At 44.7% G+C, this 16,459-nt stretch overlaps 1 protein-coding gene across 1 annotated transcript; it reads left to right on the top strand.

Moving 5' to 3' along the window:
- The first annotated feature begins 422 nt into the window (after nt 1–422).
- Nucleotides 423–3,015, top strand: LOC125537569 (serine/arginine repetitive matrix protein 1-like). Its single transcript, XM_048700886.1, has 4 exons — nt 423–483; nt 1,017–1,441; nt 1,544–1,760; nt 2,498–3,015. The coding sequence occupies exons 1-4, from the start codon at nt 423–425 to the stop codon at nt 2,509–2,511; spliced, it is 717 nt and encodes a 238-aa protein (XP_048556843.1). The 3' UTR covers nt 2,512–3,015.
- Nucleotides 3,016–16,459: the final 13,444 nt, after the last annotated feature.

The following is a 16,459-nucleotide window of genomic DNA, read 5'->3' as shown; positions in this document are numbered from 1 at the left end:
GTAAGTTAATCTCAATGGACCAAACCATGCTTAAGTAGACTTAATCACCCTATTTAACTATTAGCAGCTTAGCATTGTCCAGACAGGAGGTGAACTGAACGAATTGTTGTATACCCTCATCACACAATGGTTTAGGGTTCCCAGTGTTTGTCCATTCATTCAGTTACAGTCAGAACAACCACCGTGCCTGTAGCTACACATGATGCATGTAGTTAGTTGGACAGGAGAGCGAGTACCTCGACGATTGCAAGCGCAAGGGGAGAACCGAGAAGAGCGTCACACGTCGCCGCCGCCATGGGTAACAAACTCACACGGGCCTAAAGCCCTGCACGACAGAGGACGGCTGGGGCAGTGCGAAGTAGGACGTCCCGGGCCTGAACGACACGCCCACATGGGATAGGACAACGAGTATAGCACCGGCAATGGCTTTCGCCTGCCACCGCTTCATGGCACTCGCTCACTTGCTCTCCGCGGACATCGATGGTCCTCGCTCAATCACCTCGTGCGGTGGCCACTGGCGACGCCGGCGAGCACCCCACCAGCCGCTGCTTTTTTTTTTTGACGAACATACTCCTAGATGAGAACCGCTGCTTATCAATCAGGGCCGGCAGCACGGGGGAAAGGAGGCGATAGTTCTGCCATGCCACATCCCAAGATATGGTAATTGCAGGTGCATTAAAAATTTCACGAGATTAAAGGGCGAGAGAATTCCGATCCGATTCTTAGATGCGCAAGCCATGAAAGAAAAAGGGTCGGTTTTTAATCGTTTGTTTTGATCATGATTGATTGACTTACCAATGTTTTGATCATGATTGATTGACTTACCAATTGTGAAAAGTAAAATCGGGAGGGGTGCGATAGTGTACGTAAGGTGGGGTGAGAGAGAAGGTTGGACGAAAATTTTGACGTAAAAGGAAAGAAGGAACGTTACGTTTTTTTAGATAGTAGAAATAGAGTAGCACTATTCTAATCCCAGCATTAGAATAACTATTTCGATCATGCCGCGCCCTATATAGCTGCGACGACATCCTCACGAACTCCCGAATCATCACGGAAAAGAAAAGAAAAACACCCCTGCCCTGACCCGCTTCCACAACTCTCCCGCAACCTCTCCTCCCCCGAGCGCCTCATCCCACCGCCGCCCTCAGATCCCGCCGCCGCACACGCCCTCCCCGGAACCCGCTGCCGCGCGCGCCCTCGCTGGAACCCCCGCCGCCGCGAGCCCCCTGCCGTCGTGCGCCCTCCCCGGACGCCCCGCCGCAGCCCGCCCTCCCCGGACCCCCGCGCCACCGTGCCACCACCGGGATCCAATCGCCAACGAGAGCCTCTCCGCGACCCCCCGCCCAGTTGTGGTCGTCGCCAGATGCCTCGCTGCCGTCGAACGCCGTCTTCCTTCGGGCAGCCACGCACCGTCCGAGCACCGCCGTGCCTTCTCGCACCAGTGCGTCGCCCCCGGTGACACTTCGCCCCTGAACTTCTCCACCTTTACCTCTGTTTCCATCCTCAAGCTGCTCCTGATCCCCACCTCGCCCGTGCCATGCAGGTCTCCTCCTGCCATGCCCTTGCAGGAAGCTTGTGTCGCCGCAAGAAGTTCAAATGCCATAGCAGTGGCCGGACAGATTTGATACATGGTGCTCCCTCCCACAAAGTGGCTGTTGCTAGACGAGGAATCAAACTCGCCTCCGCTGCTACCAACCCCACCACTGTTGGAGAGGAGAGGAGGAATGCAAGCATGATTGGGCTGGGATACCCGAGCCAAGGTGAGAGGCAAATTGGATTCTATCTCTCTTAGTTATATAGTTATGGTACTCCACATCCCATGTGAAGATGTGGGAGATGAGATGATATAATTGGTGCCCACTGATTGAGTTGAATTAAATAGAGACAAGCTGAGTTGCATCATGCATAGTATGCTGGTGTCAAATTCACAACCACCCTCCCCTAGCAGCAGATGGCAAGCAAGCTAGTGTAGGTGTTTTATATCTAGGCTGCATGGTTGGTTGATGATGGATGATGATGTGCTAGTGCTGCTATTGTAGGGTTTATAGAATGAATGATTCTGCATCGCCCATGTCAAAGTCATGCATTCTTCTTTAATCAAGTGTCCTAGTTTGTATATGTGCATATTGACATCACACTGTCACAATGGGCTTATCAGAGGTAAAACATTGTTTTGGACTAAGTACCTTGGTTGCCACACTCAGGATAAAAGTACTACTTACTGTATGTGTGGATTGATTCCAGACGAAACCAATATACAAAACTCTTGCAAATCTCGATCCTCTAAGCTTTGGAAGATACTGTAATTATTGTGAGTTATGTTAATATAATTTTGCTAGTTGTGATGGATAATAGTAACTAGAGTCGGTCAACAGCATCAAACACTCAGACAAATGAAATTGAATGTATTGAATTCAATTCGGGCAGTATCCAGAGTTTCAGACATGAACAGAGGGTTTTGTTTGGTCACTCTGAAGATCAGACCGTATGGATGCAGGGGAGGATGCATAACATGGCAGCTACTAGAATGGCAGGAGCTGGTTGATCGTCCGGACTTGGAATGGAGGTTGACCATCATGGATCGATGGTGGATCACGCCGGCCGGTCGGCATGCATGCATGCATGCATTTTCTTCTTTTTCAAATTCAGATTCTGAGGTCGAGGAAGCCGGTCTGGCGGAGCACGGCGTTGCAGACGCGGACTCCTCTGCCTTCTTGGCTTCATGCTCCGTGTTCTCACCGGCCGCCTGGCCCGGTAATTTTATTGTATTTTTATTGGCTTCTTGGCTGTGAATTGACCAAAATATGACCTGAGTTGGCATGCCATGTTCTAACGCAAGCACGACACTGGCCCAATCCGGTCAACAAAAGCAAACTTGGATCAGTGATGCTTGCAAGTTGAGGCTACAACATATCAGTACACTTAAAAGTAAGCCAAAGAGAACATCTAGTAGAACTGATCTTTGTATAGTCTGTAGATGTTGCAGAAAGAATTATGCCCAGCAAGTGAAGCTTTCTTCCCGGTCGTCTTTGGTTTAGACTGGCACAGCTGTTTCACTTTTGTCAGGTCGACAAGGATGCAAATGATGTACTATGAGAGAAGAAAGCTGCATTCGCCACAACCCAGTCTGATGAAGAAGAAGAAACTGATGAAATGGTCTGCCACGAACAGGTTGCCCGAAAAATAGTGTCGATGCTGAATAAAAGCGTCACCTGCAGTACCCTTGGCAGTATGTCTTACTGTATTTTCCAGCCTTGTTGCAGATAGTGGAGTTGGTAAAACGAAGCAATGCCGTCAAGGTTCCACATTGTTTCGACAACAGGCTTTACCTCATCTCTTCCCTTGACTTTTTCCTTCCCTAGCGCCCCAAGTCATTATCCAAAGAAACTGATAACGCGTCTGGTACCGCGCCGGTAATGTTTTTGCTGTATCGTATTCAGGCAGTGCCGCTTCCGAATATTCTTGCGTAAAACATGGATCGTTTGGTTACTTCGGCCGAGTCCCGATTTCCAACCCCGGCGAATTCGGGCGGTTTCAATTTCGTGAAGGGCTGTATCGGGAAGCGCGTTTATAGAAAGCATCGTCGCCGAAACAAACGCTCGCTACGGTTTTAGAAACCGATGTAATCGAAAGCCGCCCTTTTTTCGGCGAACCAAACGCATCGTGAATGAAGTACTTGCAAGCTTGCACTGCTGACTACGCATGCGTATGCGACTATGCAAGTATGCTTCTAATCAGTTCAGTAATTCAGTCTGTTCCTTGGCTCTGACCACATTTGTTTAGTGAAATTCCATCGAAGAACTAAAAGGAATTTATTGTTTGTTAAAAAATGAATCCAAGCTGAGGCACTACTGTCTCATATGGGAATGAGATGCCATATAGAAAACAGAAAGAAAAATATTTAATTCAATTCAAGAAAAAAAGCTGTTTCGATGATTACTATAAAAAATCTTTTTTTTCTTTTCAAAAAATAAAACTAAGAAGTTCAGATTAAAAAAACAGAGAAGTTCGAAGTGTATAAAAAACTAATATTTTCTCTTGTTATCAAAGAATAAAATGAAGTTCAAAATTAAAAAAGGAAATAACTAAAAAAATACAAATATTTTTTCTGTTTTAAAAAATAGAAGTTCAAATTAAAATAACAAATTTATTCAATGTTTATGAAAAAATCTAAGGTTTTACAGTTTAAAGAAAACTCAGAAATTCATTATTATTAAAGAATCAACTATGAAGTTCAAATTGAGCAAATTGTCAAATTTGATGTTTATTTAAAATAAAAAATAATAAACTTGAAGTTCAAATTAAAATAATAGAGAAGTTCAAAGTATATTAAATAATAACTCAGATTAAAATAACAAGAAATTCAAATTAAAATTGTAGAAAAACTCAGATTTTCCTCATTATTAAAGAATGGAAACAAAAAGTTCAAAAATAAAATAACAAGAAGTTCAAATTTTAAAAATAGAGCGCTTCAAAATTTCATAAAAAGATTAAGAAAAATAAACCAGGAAGTCCATATTAAATTGATGGAGAAGTTCGATGATTTTCCTCGTTATTAAAGAATGAAAACAAGAAGTTCAATAATAAAATCACAAGAAGTTCAAATTTTAAAAATAGAGCGCTTCAAAATTTCATAAAAAGATTAAGAAATGAAACCAAGAAGTCCATATTAAATAGATGGAGAAGTTCGATGATTTTTCTCATTATTAAAGAATGGAAACAAGAAGTTCAAAAATAAAATAACAAGAAGTTCAAAATTTTAAAATAGAGCGCTTCAAATTTTCATAAAAAAAATTAAGAAATAAAACCAGGAAGTCCATATTTAAAAGATGGAGAAGTTCGATGATTATAGAAAACTCAGATTTTCCTAGTTCTTAAAGTATGGAAATAAGAAGTTCAAAAATTAGATAACAAGAAGTTCAACTTTTAATAAATAGAGCGCTTCAAAATTTCATAAAAGGATTAAAAAAATCAGATATTTTCATGTAACCGTGAGAAGTTAAGATTGATAACTGCCAGAAGTTCACGTACTACACGGTGTGCATTTTGTATTAAAAAGAATAAAGAAAGCAAAGACTAAAAGTTTGTTGATATAAGTTCAAGTCCTCTGTCGGAGAAATTTTAAAAAATATTGTGAGAGAGGTTTATACAAAAGAAATGCCATTTGTGTAACACTTAACGAATGGATGAGAAAATTATAAATGAAAAATACGTCATAGAAGTTCAACGTAAAAACAACAGGAAGTTCACCTACTACACTGAATGAATATGAGATGAAAAACTTTTAAAATCATCGCGAGTATGAAAAAATGATCAACACGGGAAAGTTGCGTGTTTACAGCAGCTTTCCACTGGTATATCACTTGCTCAATTCCGGTGAGTGGATGGAGAGCTACGAGCAGTGGATGGAGAGCTACGAGTAAAAAAATACGTGAAAAACAGAGTGAAGTTCAAGTAGACATGCTGAGAAGTTCAGGTTCTTCACGCGGTGCATTTTCGAAGAATCTGTTTTGCGATAAAACCAGAACGAATGATTTCGCCATTTTCGAAATTACTTGAAAACGACCAGGATTCAGAGAAAACCATCAACATGAAAAAGTTTTGCATTTTCCGTAGCTTTTCAGCGATATATTATTTGCCCCATTCCGATAAAGTTTGTAAAAATTACGGCAAAAATACGTTTTTAACCATTTTCAAAACTGACATAAAACCGTAATGAATTAGGATAAACAATATATATAAAAAAGTTTCGCATTTCTTTAAGCTTTCCAACGCCATATCATTTGCTGCATTTGGACGTACGGTTAAAAAATTAGCTTAAAAATACAAACTCGGTGGAACTTGTACCGTTTTTTAAATTACTTTTAAACCATTCAAAATTGGAAAAACATTTTAACATAAAAAGTAGCGCATTTTCATAAGCTTTCCAACGCCATATTATTTGCCTCAATTGGATTAGCCGTTTAGAAATGGCGTCAAAAATACGAACTCGGGTGTTCGGTTTGTGAAATTTTACGATTTTCTGAATTACTCTTTAACCGTAGGGAATTAGAGAAAACTTTCAACATGTGGAAGGAGCGGTTTTGCAACAGCTTTCCAACGCCATATTATTTGCCTCATTCCGATAAACGGTTTAAAAATGCGATCAAAAATATGATTCACATTTTTTGTGTGAAGAAAAAACGGTTTTCAAAACTGCTCTTAAACCGCTTACATTTTGCCAAAAATTTAACTTGGGTCATGATACTGATGTCCATAGCTATCCAACGGTATATCGAAAGCCCATTTGGACACCTTTTAGCTGAAGTTCAACCTAATACTCGGGGAAGGTCAGGCGCGTTACTCGGGAAGTTCATGTTGTGATCAGAATATTATTCTGATCCCGTGATCAGAATAGTGTTTATGTATATATATATATATATATATATATATATATATATATATATATATATATATATATATACAATTTCTCCTAATTGGTGCCTTCGGAGCCAGTGGCATTAGCCTAGCTAATTGGTGCCTTCGAAGCACGATAACAATTGGAAGTGGTTCATGGGGGCGGTAGCGGGTAATAGTATTCTCCTTTGGGATCTATGACCTGGTCGAGCAAAAATCCCGCTATTTCCTCTAGAATTGCTTATATGTGGTCCTGTGCTAGGAGCTTGTCCCGCACCTCTTTGAACTGTTAAGAAGGAGATCAATATGCATGTGTATTAGTTGTGTGACTAGATATCGATAATGGTGTAAAAATTATGAATAGTGTTCTGACAATCGATATCGTACCCACTCCTGTCTTTGAGATTTGCTCCTTTCGGACGTCATCATGCGAATGTTCTTGCAAACGTAGTATGCACATAGATCATTCCCCGGCGCCTGCTTCAGGGCCTTTACGAGAATGGAATTTGATCAGATAATAATTAATCAAGCATAATAATTAAAGAGATGGCAGCTAGCTAGTACTACTTAATTACTTACCTTGGGTCGATACCATTTCAGATTTTGTTTCCATGGGCCTGGAGTGGCCCTGATGAACTTTGCGCAAGCCCTGCCCGCCGACAAAGAAAATGAATAAATGGGTTATTAAATAGTTGTTATCAGGAAATGACGAACTAATTAAATATGCCGAGATATAGTTAATAATGATTGAAATTACCTGTTGACTATCCCCTTCACGATGGTGTAGTCACTTGCTTTCTTAAGTAGTGAGTCTAGTACTTCAACTGTTCCTTCATCAACTTTAATGATTAACAAGATCCAGTGAAATCTGCATGCACACACGTTTGCATGTCTTAATTAAGCGGGCATATGTAAGCAAAAACATGTAGCTAGCTAGTAGGGAAAAACAGAATTTGTAGTACAAGACAGTGTGACTCACTGGAAGTTGTAAGGAAGTAGTATATCTTCATTGTATTTGAGTTCCTTGAAGAACTGTAGCATGCTTTCCTCTACACTTTTTTCATGATATGGATCTATTTTCCATGTGTATTCATTAATGGTATTTGGGTCAACGAACCCAATGCCATAGCGTCCACCTTTTTCATTTCATAAATCTTCATCCTGCATAATACCACAGAAAAGAATATAGTGAGGATAATTATAGGTAATGATTGATCAAAATGATCACTACAGCTAGCTTGACACTTAAATTACAGAAAGAAATCACTTACAGACAATAGCAACTGACGATAGATTTGTCGAGTGCGTCTTGATTGTATAGCTGAAATAGTTCTGAATACTCAACGGTCACAGCTTTCTCATGGTAGTAATGATCCTTGTTGACATTCACCATGAGGGACTCTCGATTGGAAATCTTGGTAATGTCCATGTACCACTGATGCAATTCATGCATTCTCGTTGGGAGCTTATGGACCTCCTCTGGCTCGACCAAAGGTTGGCCCCGGGCATATTTCCGTTTTATTTCCTCCTCTCTAGTCGGAGACATGGGCTCGATATCGAGGAGTTATCCAACAGTGATCCCGATCGATTCAGCCTCCGCAATATGCTCCTCGGTTATTACCACATCGCCCACCCCGGGAACGTTAATGGTTTGCCCACAATAATATTGGGCGCGCCTACTCTCATGTGTTGTTGGCACAACAAGTGGGGGGATTGATTGCGCCGCCTGTTCTCCCAGTTGGGGAACGGTTTTACCGCTCCTTTTGCCAGCTGATTTGCTCGAGCTCGAGCTCGCCTCTTTCTGTAGACGTGCTCGATTTAACTTCTTGATGTGGCGCTCATAGTCTGTGTCAACAGGCTTGGGAGCTTGTGCTCTAGCCATACGAATGAAGTGGTCAATCTTTTCCACAGGCACTTTCTCCCTTGGCGGCGGTGGCGGTTTCGGTGCAAAATGGGCTTCCACCTCAGCCTTCGATATGGCTACGTTTTCCTCCTCGGACTTGTCGTAAGGCCTCTGCGGAAGAGGCGTGAGGCTTGGACCATATTGAAATCGCTTGCCTCCGCCTGTACCTCCAGTACTACCTCGACTTGTACCGCTACACACCATAGCTGAGGCGGCTCTCTTCCGTGATTGCTGAGGCGGCGAAGATGGCTGACGTGGCTGAGTTGGAGGAGGAGGAGTGGCCTGAAGCTGTGCTGGACTTGGAGAAGGAGTGGCCTGAAGCTGTGCCGGACTTGGAGGAGGAGTGGCCTGACGCTTTGCCGGACTTGGAGGAGGAGGAGTGGCCTGAAGCTGTGTCGGACTTGGAGGAGGAGTGGCCTGACGCGTTGGTGGACTTGGAGGAGCGGGAGTCTGCTGACTCCGTGGCAGACTGCGACGAGGAGTCGGATGACGCGGTGTCGGTGGCCTTCGAAAGATGATGCAATCCTTTCTCCATAGGATGATACGATGGTTGGCCTCTCCTAGTGTGTGCTCATCGTCACCTCCAGGAATGTCAAGCTCTAGCCCCGAATATTGGTCCACCACCTCATCAACCAAGACACGAGCATAGCCCACTGGAATCGGGTTGCAATGGAAGGTTGCCTCGGGGGGATTTGTAAAAGCAAGGGCGTCCGCCACCTTCATGGATATGTTCTTCATTTTGAAGTGTAGCTCGCAGTTAGTGTTCTCCATGATGTCATCCACTGGGTAGCTATCCAGCAATGTGTCGCCTGGGGCGGAACCCACGCTGCTTCTCGGCATGGATGGGACGGTGTTATCCAATGGTGGATCATCCGCTAGCTGCTGAGACCCCCTTTGCTGGCTAAGTGAGTCGATCTGCTCCTGTTGCCGCTGGAATTTGACTGCCAAGTCTGCGTGCGCTGATTCTAGGCCTTGAAGGCGTTCATAGTCTAGCTTCCTCTGCTCCTCCTCCATCTTCCTCTTCTTCTCCTCCGCAATCTTCTTTCTCACACGGGTTCTGTAGTCGGCGTTCCAGTCCGAAAACCCCTCATACCACGGAATAGTGCCCATGCCTCGTGTTCTTCCCGGGTGTTCAGGATTTTCCAGGGCACGCGTAAGCTCGTCGTTCTCTCTGTTGGACTCGAACAACCCCGATCGAGTCTCTTCTATTGCAACAAGTAGCTTATCTTCGGCTCCGTCCAGACATGCCTTCTGCGAAACTTTGCATGTCTTCGGGTCCAACTCCACCCCATGCGCATAGAACCAAGTCCTGCACTTGGGGGGCCAGCTCAATGTTTCTGGAGTGACACCTGCATCCAGCATCTCTTTCTCAGCCTTATCCCACTTAGGCATTCCCACCGCATAGCCACCTGGCCCCAGCTTATGGAACTTATCCTTTTTTGCGGCATTGGCCTTGTTTATTCTCGACCGTTGCTTAGATAATTCTGAATCCTTGAATTTCATGAAATCGTCCCAATGAGTACTTTGCTTCTCTAGTGTTCCCTCGAATACTGGAGTCTTCCTTCCTCCGTTGACATACTTGGCCCATTCACGAATCTTGTGGTTCTTGAATGCAACCACCATCTTCCTAAGAGCAGCGTCCTTGACTTTCTCCACATCTGCATCTGTGAAATGATCTGGTAGGGTGAAATGTTCCATGAGCGTTTCCCCAAGCAGAAGTTTTTGTCTGTCATCGACAAAAGTAACTCATGGACGTGGCTTTGCTGGCTCTCTCCATTCTTGAAGGGAGATCGGGAGTTGGTCCTTCACAAGAACTCCGCACTGACGAATGAACTTGTCCGCAATCTTCTTAGGCGCTAATGGTTTGCCATTAGGTCTAATGGCCTCGATATTGTACTTTACGCCCTCCTTCAACTTTTTGTTCGGGCCACGTTTCCCGTTGCCTGAAGATTTGCTCGATCCGGATGGCTGAAAGAAGAAAGATCGATTCGTTAATATATCTTCAAGTCATTTAAAACATGTGATGATCACCAGATGCCTGCTTATATAAATATATATACCTCGCCGGTCTTTGTTGTTTCAAGATCAACATTTTCTTCGTCATGTTCATAGTTCATGACTTCATCAATTCGGTCGTCGCGATCGAATATCATACCACCCTCCCCGGTGTTGTTTAGATATTCGGAGCCGTCATAATCTTCTTCATTCTGATCATCATCTGGCCCGCGAGGATTGCGTATGATATTGAATAGGGCCTCTTCTCCCTCTCTGCCGGTATTGTCCGCCATAGGTTTTGTTTAACTAATCCAAAAGAAATATATTCAAATTACAATGCATGGATGCAATCAATTAATAAGGAAAAACTGAATCAATCATAGTACATAATAAGCATCATCGAATATAATCTCGAATACGTCGTCTCGAATAATAGATATAATCTCGAATACATAGTCTCGAATAATAGATATAATCTCGAATACATCGTCTCAAATAATAGATATAATATCGAATACATCACTAGCTAGCTAGCAAGCTAATAAAGATCAAATACTACAGAGTAATCTAGGCCACTCGCGGTTCCTGAGGTGCGGGCGGTGGACACCCAAAGAGAAGGAACCATCACTGGATCATAGCTCGGGTGATCTCCCAAAAGAACCTGCCAGGTATTGGAGAACCTGACGTCCATAGTAGCCATGTAGTGATGGACGTGCTCGTCCTCCTCCCTGACACGACGACGTACCACCTCCGGCGGGGCCGGCTCCCTCCGCACCGAAAGTGGCCCACGCGAACGCCACCAAAGGAGATGAGGGTCGACGACGGGACCCGGGGCCGGGTTCCTCACCAAGCGTCGCGCCCCTGAAGGTAGCACCTCCCAGTGCCAGCCCGGTGGAGCCCAGTCCCGGACATGGGTCCTCTGAAGCAGGACGTCGTCGCGAACGGGTCGATGGCGAGGATGCGGGCCGGACATCGTCGACAACAAATACTATATGACGCAAAAGTAAAGTAACATTTTTTAAATGATGGATTGTGATTTCATATATGCAAATTCTAAATTTTATAACTAAAACTAACATTTCTAATATTTCTATAACTAAAACTAACATTTCTAATATTTCTATAACTAAAAAACATTTCTATATAACTAACATTTCTAATATTTCTATATAACTAACATTTCTATATAACTAACATTTCTATAACTAAAACTAACATTTCTAATAATTCTATAACTAAAAAACAGAAAGATTGCTAACAATTCTATAACAATGTGTGTGTGTGTGTGTGTGGTTGGCGGCCGGGGCACAGCTCACCGGCGAGGCGCGACGACGGTGGGCGGCGACGGGGACGCAGACAGAGACGGGGCGGCGACGACGGGGACGGGACGACAACGACGGGGACGGGACGACGACGACGGGGACGGGCCGGGCGGGGACGACGTACGGGAGGACGGGCCGGGCGGGGACGATGGGAGGATGGGGCGCGGCGTGGCGACGGGGACGGCGACGGACGGCGACGGGGGCGGCGACGAGGGGCGGCGGCGACGGGGCAGAGGAGAAAGAAGCAGAGAGAGATGAGAAACTGACAATTTTTTGAAGTGTTTTCTTATATAGAACAACCTTTAGTATCGGTTGGAGCCACCAACCGGTACTAAAGGTCTGTTTTGGCCAGGTCAAGCGGCGGGAACGGCACCCCTTTAGTACCGGGTGGTGGCTCCAACCGGTACTAAAGACCCCCCCTTTAGTACTGGTTGGAGCCACGACCCGGTACTAAAGGGTGTGCGCTACCAGGCGAGGGGCGCAAAAGTTTAGTTCCACCTCGCTAGCTGTCGGGGATATACCCCGCGGTACGACCCGGCCAAATGTATAACCCGGCCGGACTTGGCGACTCACTAATGACCCGCCCTGACTTGGCGACTCACTAATGACCCGCCCTGACTGGACGACTCACTAAGTGACCCGCCCGAGCCTGGCGACTTATGGGTGACCTGGCAAGCGGATCAAAGGAGCGACAAGACCCGGGGGCCCAAGAGGCTCAAGGCCCAGAAGGCCGGCTTAAGAGGAAAGGCGTGAGGAATATCTCCTTTACGAGGAAGCAAGACCCGGACTTGTAATCAACTTGTAAGAGAAGATAGACTAATCCTAGTCCTACTAGGACTCCACATGTAACCCGCCCCTCTAACTTATATAAGGAGGGGCAGGGCTCCCCAGAGAGGGACAAGCAACAAGAAACAATATCTAGGGCTAGACACCAAGAGGAGAGCCGGCTTACGGCGACTTCCTCATAATCATAATGAGACCTAGCCACAAACAGCATGTAGGGTTATTATCGGATGATGTTTCCCGGGACCCGAAGCTGTCTAAATCCTCGTCTTGTGTGTTGCGTCTCTCGATTCCGCTCAACCCCTTCAAGCTACCACATAGATGCGTTGGCCTCGCGACTAAGTCCTTATACTAGGACATCTGCCGTGACAATTCCACGACACTAGCCGAGGGGCACTCGCACCTGCTTATAAGCACCGCCGTCGCTGCTGTCTCGAGCTCCTCTCTTAAGCAGGCCTTCTGGGCCTACCTCTTCTGTGATGCCCTGTTGGGCCTACTGGGCTAGCGGGCCTGCATCCTGGCCCAACTAGAATTTGGGTTTCTAGTCGTATGCAGGCCGCTGTGGCCCAGTAGGTGGGCTTTTTTTTTCTTTTTTGCTTTATTTATTTTTGTTTTATTTATTTTAGAGTTGTTTTTTGCTGTATTTAGAGTTTGTTTGTGAATATTTTTGCTTTAGGTACAAAAAATTACAAACTTTCTGTTAGTACCGGTAGTTTACAAATTTGAATAGTTTAAATTTTGAATTATTTGAAATTTGTGTGAATCACTAGTTTGTGAATAACTTAACTTTGAAAATAGATTTTTCAGTGATTCTTTTTTCTTATGTTTAATATTAGTGTGTTTTATCATTATATTCAATTTGGTAATGCTTAGGTTATTTCAAAAATGAAATGCCTTTGTAACGGATGAGTTTTCGTCCAAAACCCTGATACTTCGAAAAGAGATTGTCCATTTTGTACACGAAGTGCATCCAGTTTTTGCGGTAACCCTCTCTACTTTTTTGCACATGCTATGTGGGTGAAATTATGATACCATGCCAACTTTCAACCTTTTCTGAGTTCATTTGAAATGCTATTCAATTTCAGGGTCATTTAGCTGAAAAAATCAGTAAATGCATGAAAGAATTTGCTTGCACATAAAATTTCTTCGCGTTTCAAATGCCAAAACACATAACTAGCTACCCTAACTATTACAGAGATTCCCTCCTGGGTGTGAAACACAGAAGAAAGTGATGATAGTGAAGCCGATCACATCCCAGATCTTTGGGTGTGTAACTTTTTCTTCGCGGGTGTCCCTTTGCGCCGTAGCCATGGAAAATCTTCATCATTTAACTGGATGCTCGGGTCAATATTCACTGTGAATGGAGCAATTTCATCAAACTTTTCATAATCTCCTGACATGTCTGTCTTGTCATCCACTCCCACGATGTTTCTCTTCCCAGAAAGAACTATGTGCCGCTTTGGCTCATCGTACGATGCATTCGCTTCCTTATCTTTTCTTTTTCTCGGCTTGGTAGACATGTCCTTCACATAGAAAACCTTTGCCACATCATTGGCTAGGACGAATGGTTCGTCTGCATACGCAAGATTATTGAGATCCACTGTTGTCATTCCGTACTGCGGGTCTTCCGTTACCCCGCCTCGTGTCATATTGACCCATTTGCACCGAAACAAAGGGACCTTCAAACCACGTCGATAGTCAAGTTCCCATATGTCCTGTATATAACCATAATATGTTTCCTTTCCCGTCTTGGTTTCTGCATCAAAGCGGACACCGCTGTTTTGGTTGGTGCTCTTCTTATCTTGGGCGATCGTGTAAAATGTATTACCATTTATCTTGTACCCTTTGAAAGTCATTATATTCGAAGATGGTAACTGGGACAGCAAGTACAGGTCATCTTCAATAGAGGCGTCATGCATGGTACGTGTCTGCAACCAGCTGGCGAAACTCCTGGTTTGTTCACGTGTAATCCAGTCATCAGACCGCTCCGGGTGTTTGGAGCGTAGCAAATTATTGTGTTCATCCATATACGGAGCCACCAAGGCGGAATTCTGTAGAACTGTGTAGTGTGCTTCAGTGAGAGAATGTCCGTCCATACATATTATTTGTTCCCCTCCTAGCGTGCCTTTTCCATCCAGTCTGCCCTTATGCCGCGATTTAGGAACACCAATCGGCTTAAGGTCAAGAATAAAGTCAATACAAAACTCAATGACCTCCTCATTTTCATGGCCCTTGGAGATGCTTCCTTCTGGCCTAGCACGGTTATGAACATATTTCTTTAAGACTCCCATGAACCTCTCAAAGGGGAACATATTGTGTAGAAATACAGGACCCAAAACGTTAATCTCTTCACATAGGTGAACTAGGACGTGCATCATGATGTTGAAGAAGGATGGTGGGAACACCGACTCGAAACTGACAAGACATTGCACCAAATCATTCTCTAACCTTGGTATGATTTCTGGATCGATTACCTTCTGAGAGATTGCATTGAGGAATGCACATAGATTCACAATGGCTAATCGAACGTTTTCCGGTAGAAGCCCCCTCAATGCAACCGGAAGCAGTTGCGTCATAATCACATGGCAGTCATGAGACTTTAGGTTCTGGAACTTTTTCTCTGCCATGTTTATTATTCCCTTTATATTCGACGAGAAGCCAGACGGTACCTTAATACTGAGCAGGCATTCAAAGAAGATTTCCTTCTCTTCTTTGGTAAGAGCGTAGCTTGCATGACCCTGATGTATGCCGTCGTTTCCGTGCATACGTTGCTAGTCCTCCCCTGCCTCAGGTGTATCTTTGTCTTCCCAAACACGCCCAAGAAGCCAAGCAGGGTCACACGAAGATTCTTCGTCACGTGCATCACGTCGATTGCGGAGCGGACCTCTAGGGCTTTCCAATAGGGCAGGTCCCAAAATATAGATTTCTTCTTCCACATGGGTGCGCGCCCATCAGCGTCATTCAGAACAGGTTGTCCACCAGGACCCTTTCTAAAGACCACCTTCAAATCCTTGATCATATCATGTACATCAGCACCAGTACGGTGGCGAGGCTTCGTCCGGTGATCCGCCTCACCTTTGAAATGCTTGCCTTTCTTTCTTACGGGATGCCTGCTCGGAAGAAATCGACGATGTCCCAGGTACACATTCTTCTTACAATTAGCCAAATATATACTGTCGGTATCGTCCAAACAGTGCGTGCATGCGTGGTATCCCTTGTTTGTCTGTCCTGAAAGGTTACTGAGAGCAGGCCAATCATTGATGGTCACGAACAACAACGCCTTTAGGTCAAATTCTTCCCCCATGTGCTCATCCCACGCACGTACACCTGTTCCATTCCACAGTTGTAAGAGTTCTTCAACTAATGGCCTTAGGTACACATCAATGTCATTGCCGGGTTGCTTAGGGCCTTGGCTGAGCACTGGCATCATAATGAACTTCCGCTTCATGCACAACCAAGGAGGAAGGTTATACAAACATAGAGTCACAGGCCAGGTGCTATGGTTGCTGCTCTGCTCCCCAAAAGGATTAATGCCATCTGCGCTTAGACCAAACCATATGTTCCTTGCGTCATCTGCAAACTCCTTCCCGTACTTTCTTTTGGTTTTTCTCCACTGCGACCCGTCAGCAGGTACTCTCAACTTCCCGTCTTTCTTACGGTCTTCTCTGTGCCATCGCATCGCCTTGGCATACTCTTTGTTTTGGAACAAACGTTTCAACCGTGGTATTATAGGAGCATACCACATCACCTTGGCAGGAATCTTCTTCCTGGGGCGCTCGCCCTCGACATCACCAGGTTCATCGCGGCTGATCTTATAGCGCAATGCACCGCATACTGGGCAAGCGTTCAAATCCTCGTACTCACCGCGGTAGAGGATGCAATCATTAGGGCATGCATGTATCTTCTGCACCTCTAACCCTAGAGGGCAGACAACCTTCTTTGCTTCGTACGTACTCTCGGGCAATTCGTTGTCCTTCGGAAGCATATTCTTTATCATTACCAGCAACTTTCCAAATCCCTTGTCAGATACACCATTCTCTGCCTTCCATTGTAGCAATTC

This window comes from Triticum urartu, chromosome 2 (assembly GCF_003073215.2).
Source record: "Triticum urartu cultivar G1812 chromosome 2, Tu2.1, whole genome shotgun sequence".
Lineage (NCBI taxonomy): Eukaryota > Viridiplantae > Streptophyta > Magnoliopsida > Poales > Poaceae > Triticum > Triticum urartu.
This window is presented reverse-complemented; position numbering and strand designations above follow the sequence as displayed.

Coding starts and splice junctions, on each gene's coding strand:
- LOC125537569 (XM_048700886.1), top strand. CDS start 423: ATGGCTTTCGCCTGCCACCGCTTCATGGCACTCGCTCACTTGCTCTCC. Junction 484..1,016: donor GCTCTCCGCGGACATCGATG/GTCCTCGCTCAA, acceptor CGCCCTATATAG/CTGCGACGACATCCTCACGA. Junction 1,442..1,543: donor CGCCGTGCCTTCTCGCACCA/GTGCGTCGCCCC, acceptor CGTGCCATGCAG/GTCTCCTCCTGCCATGCCCT.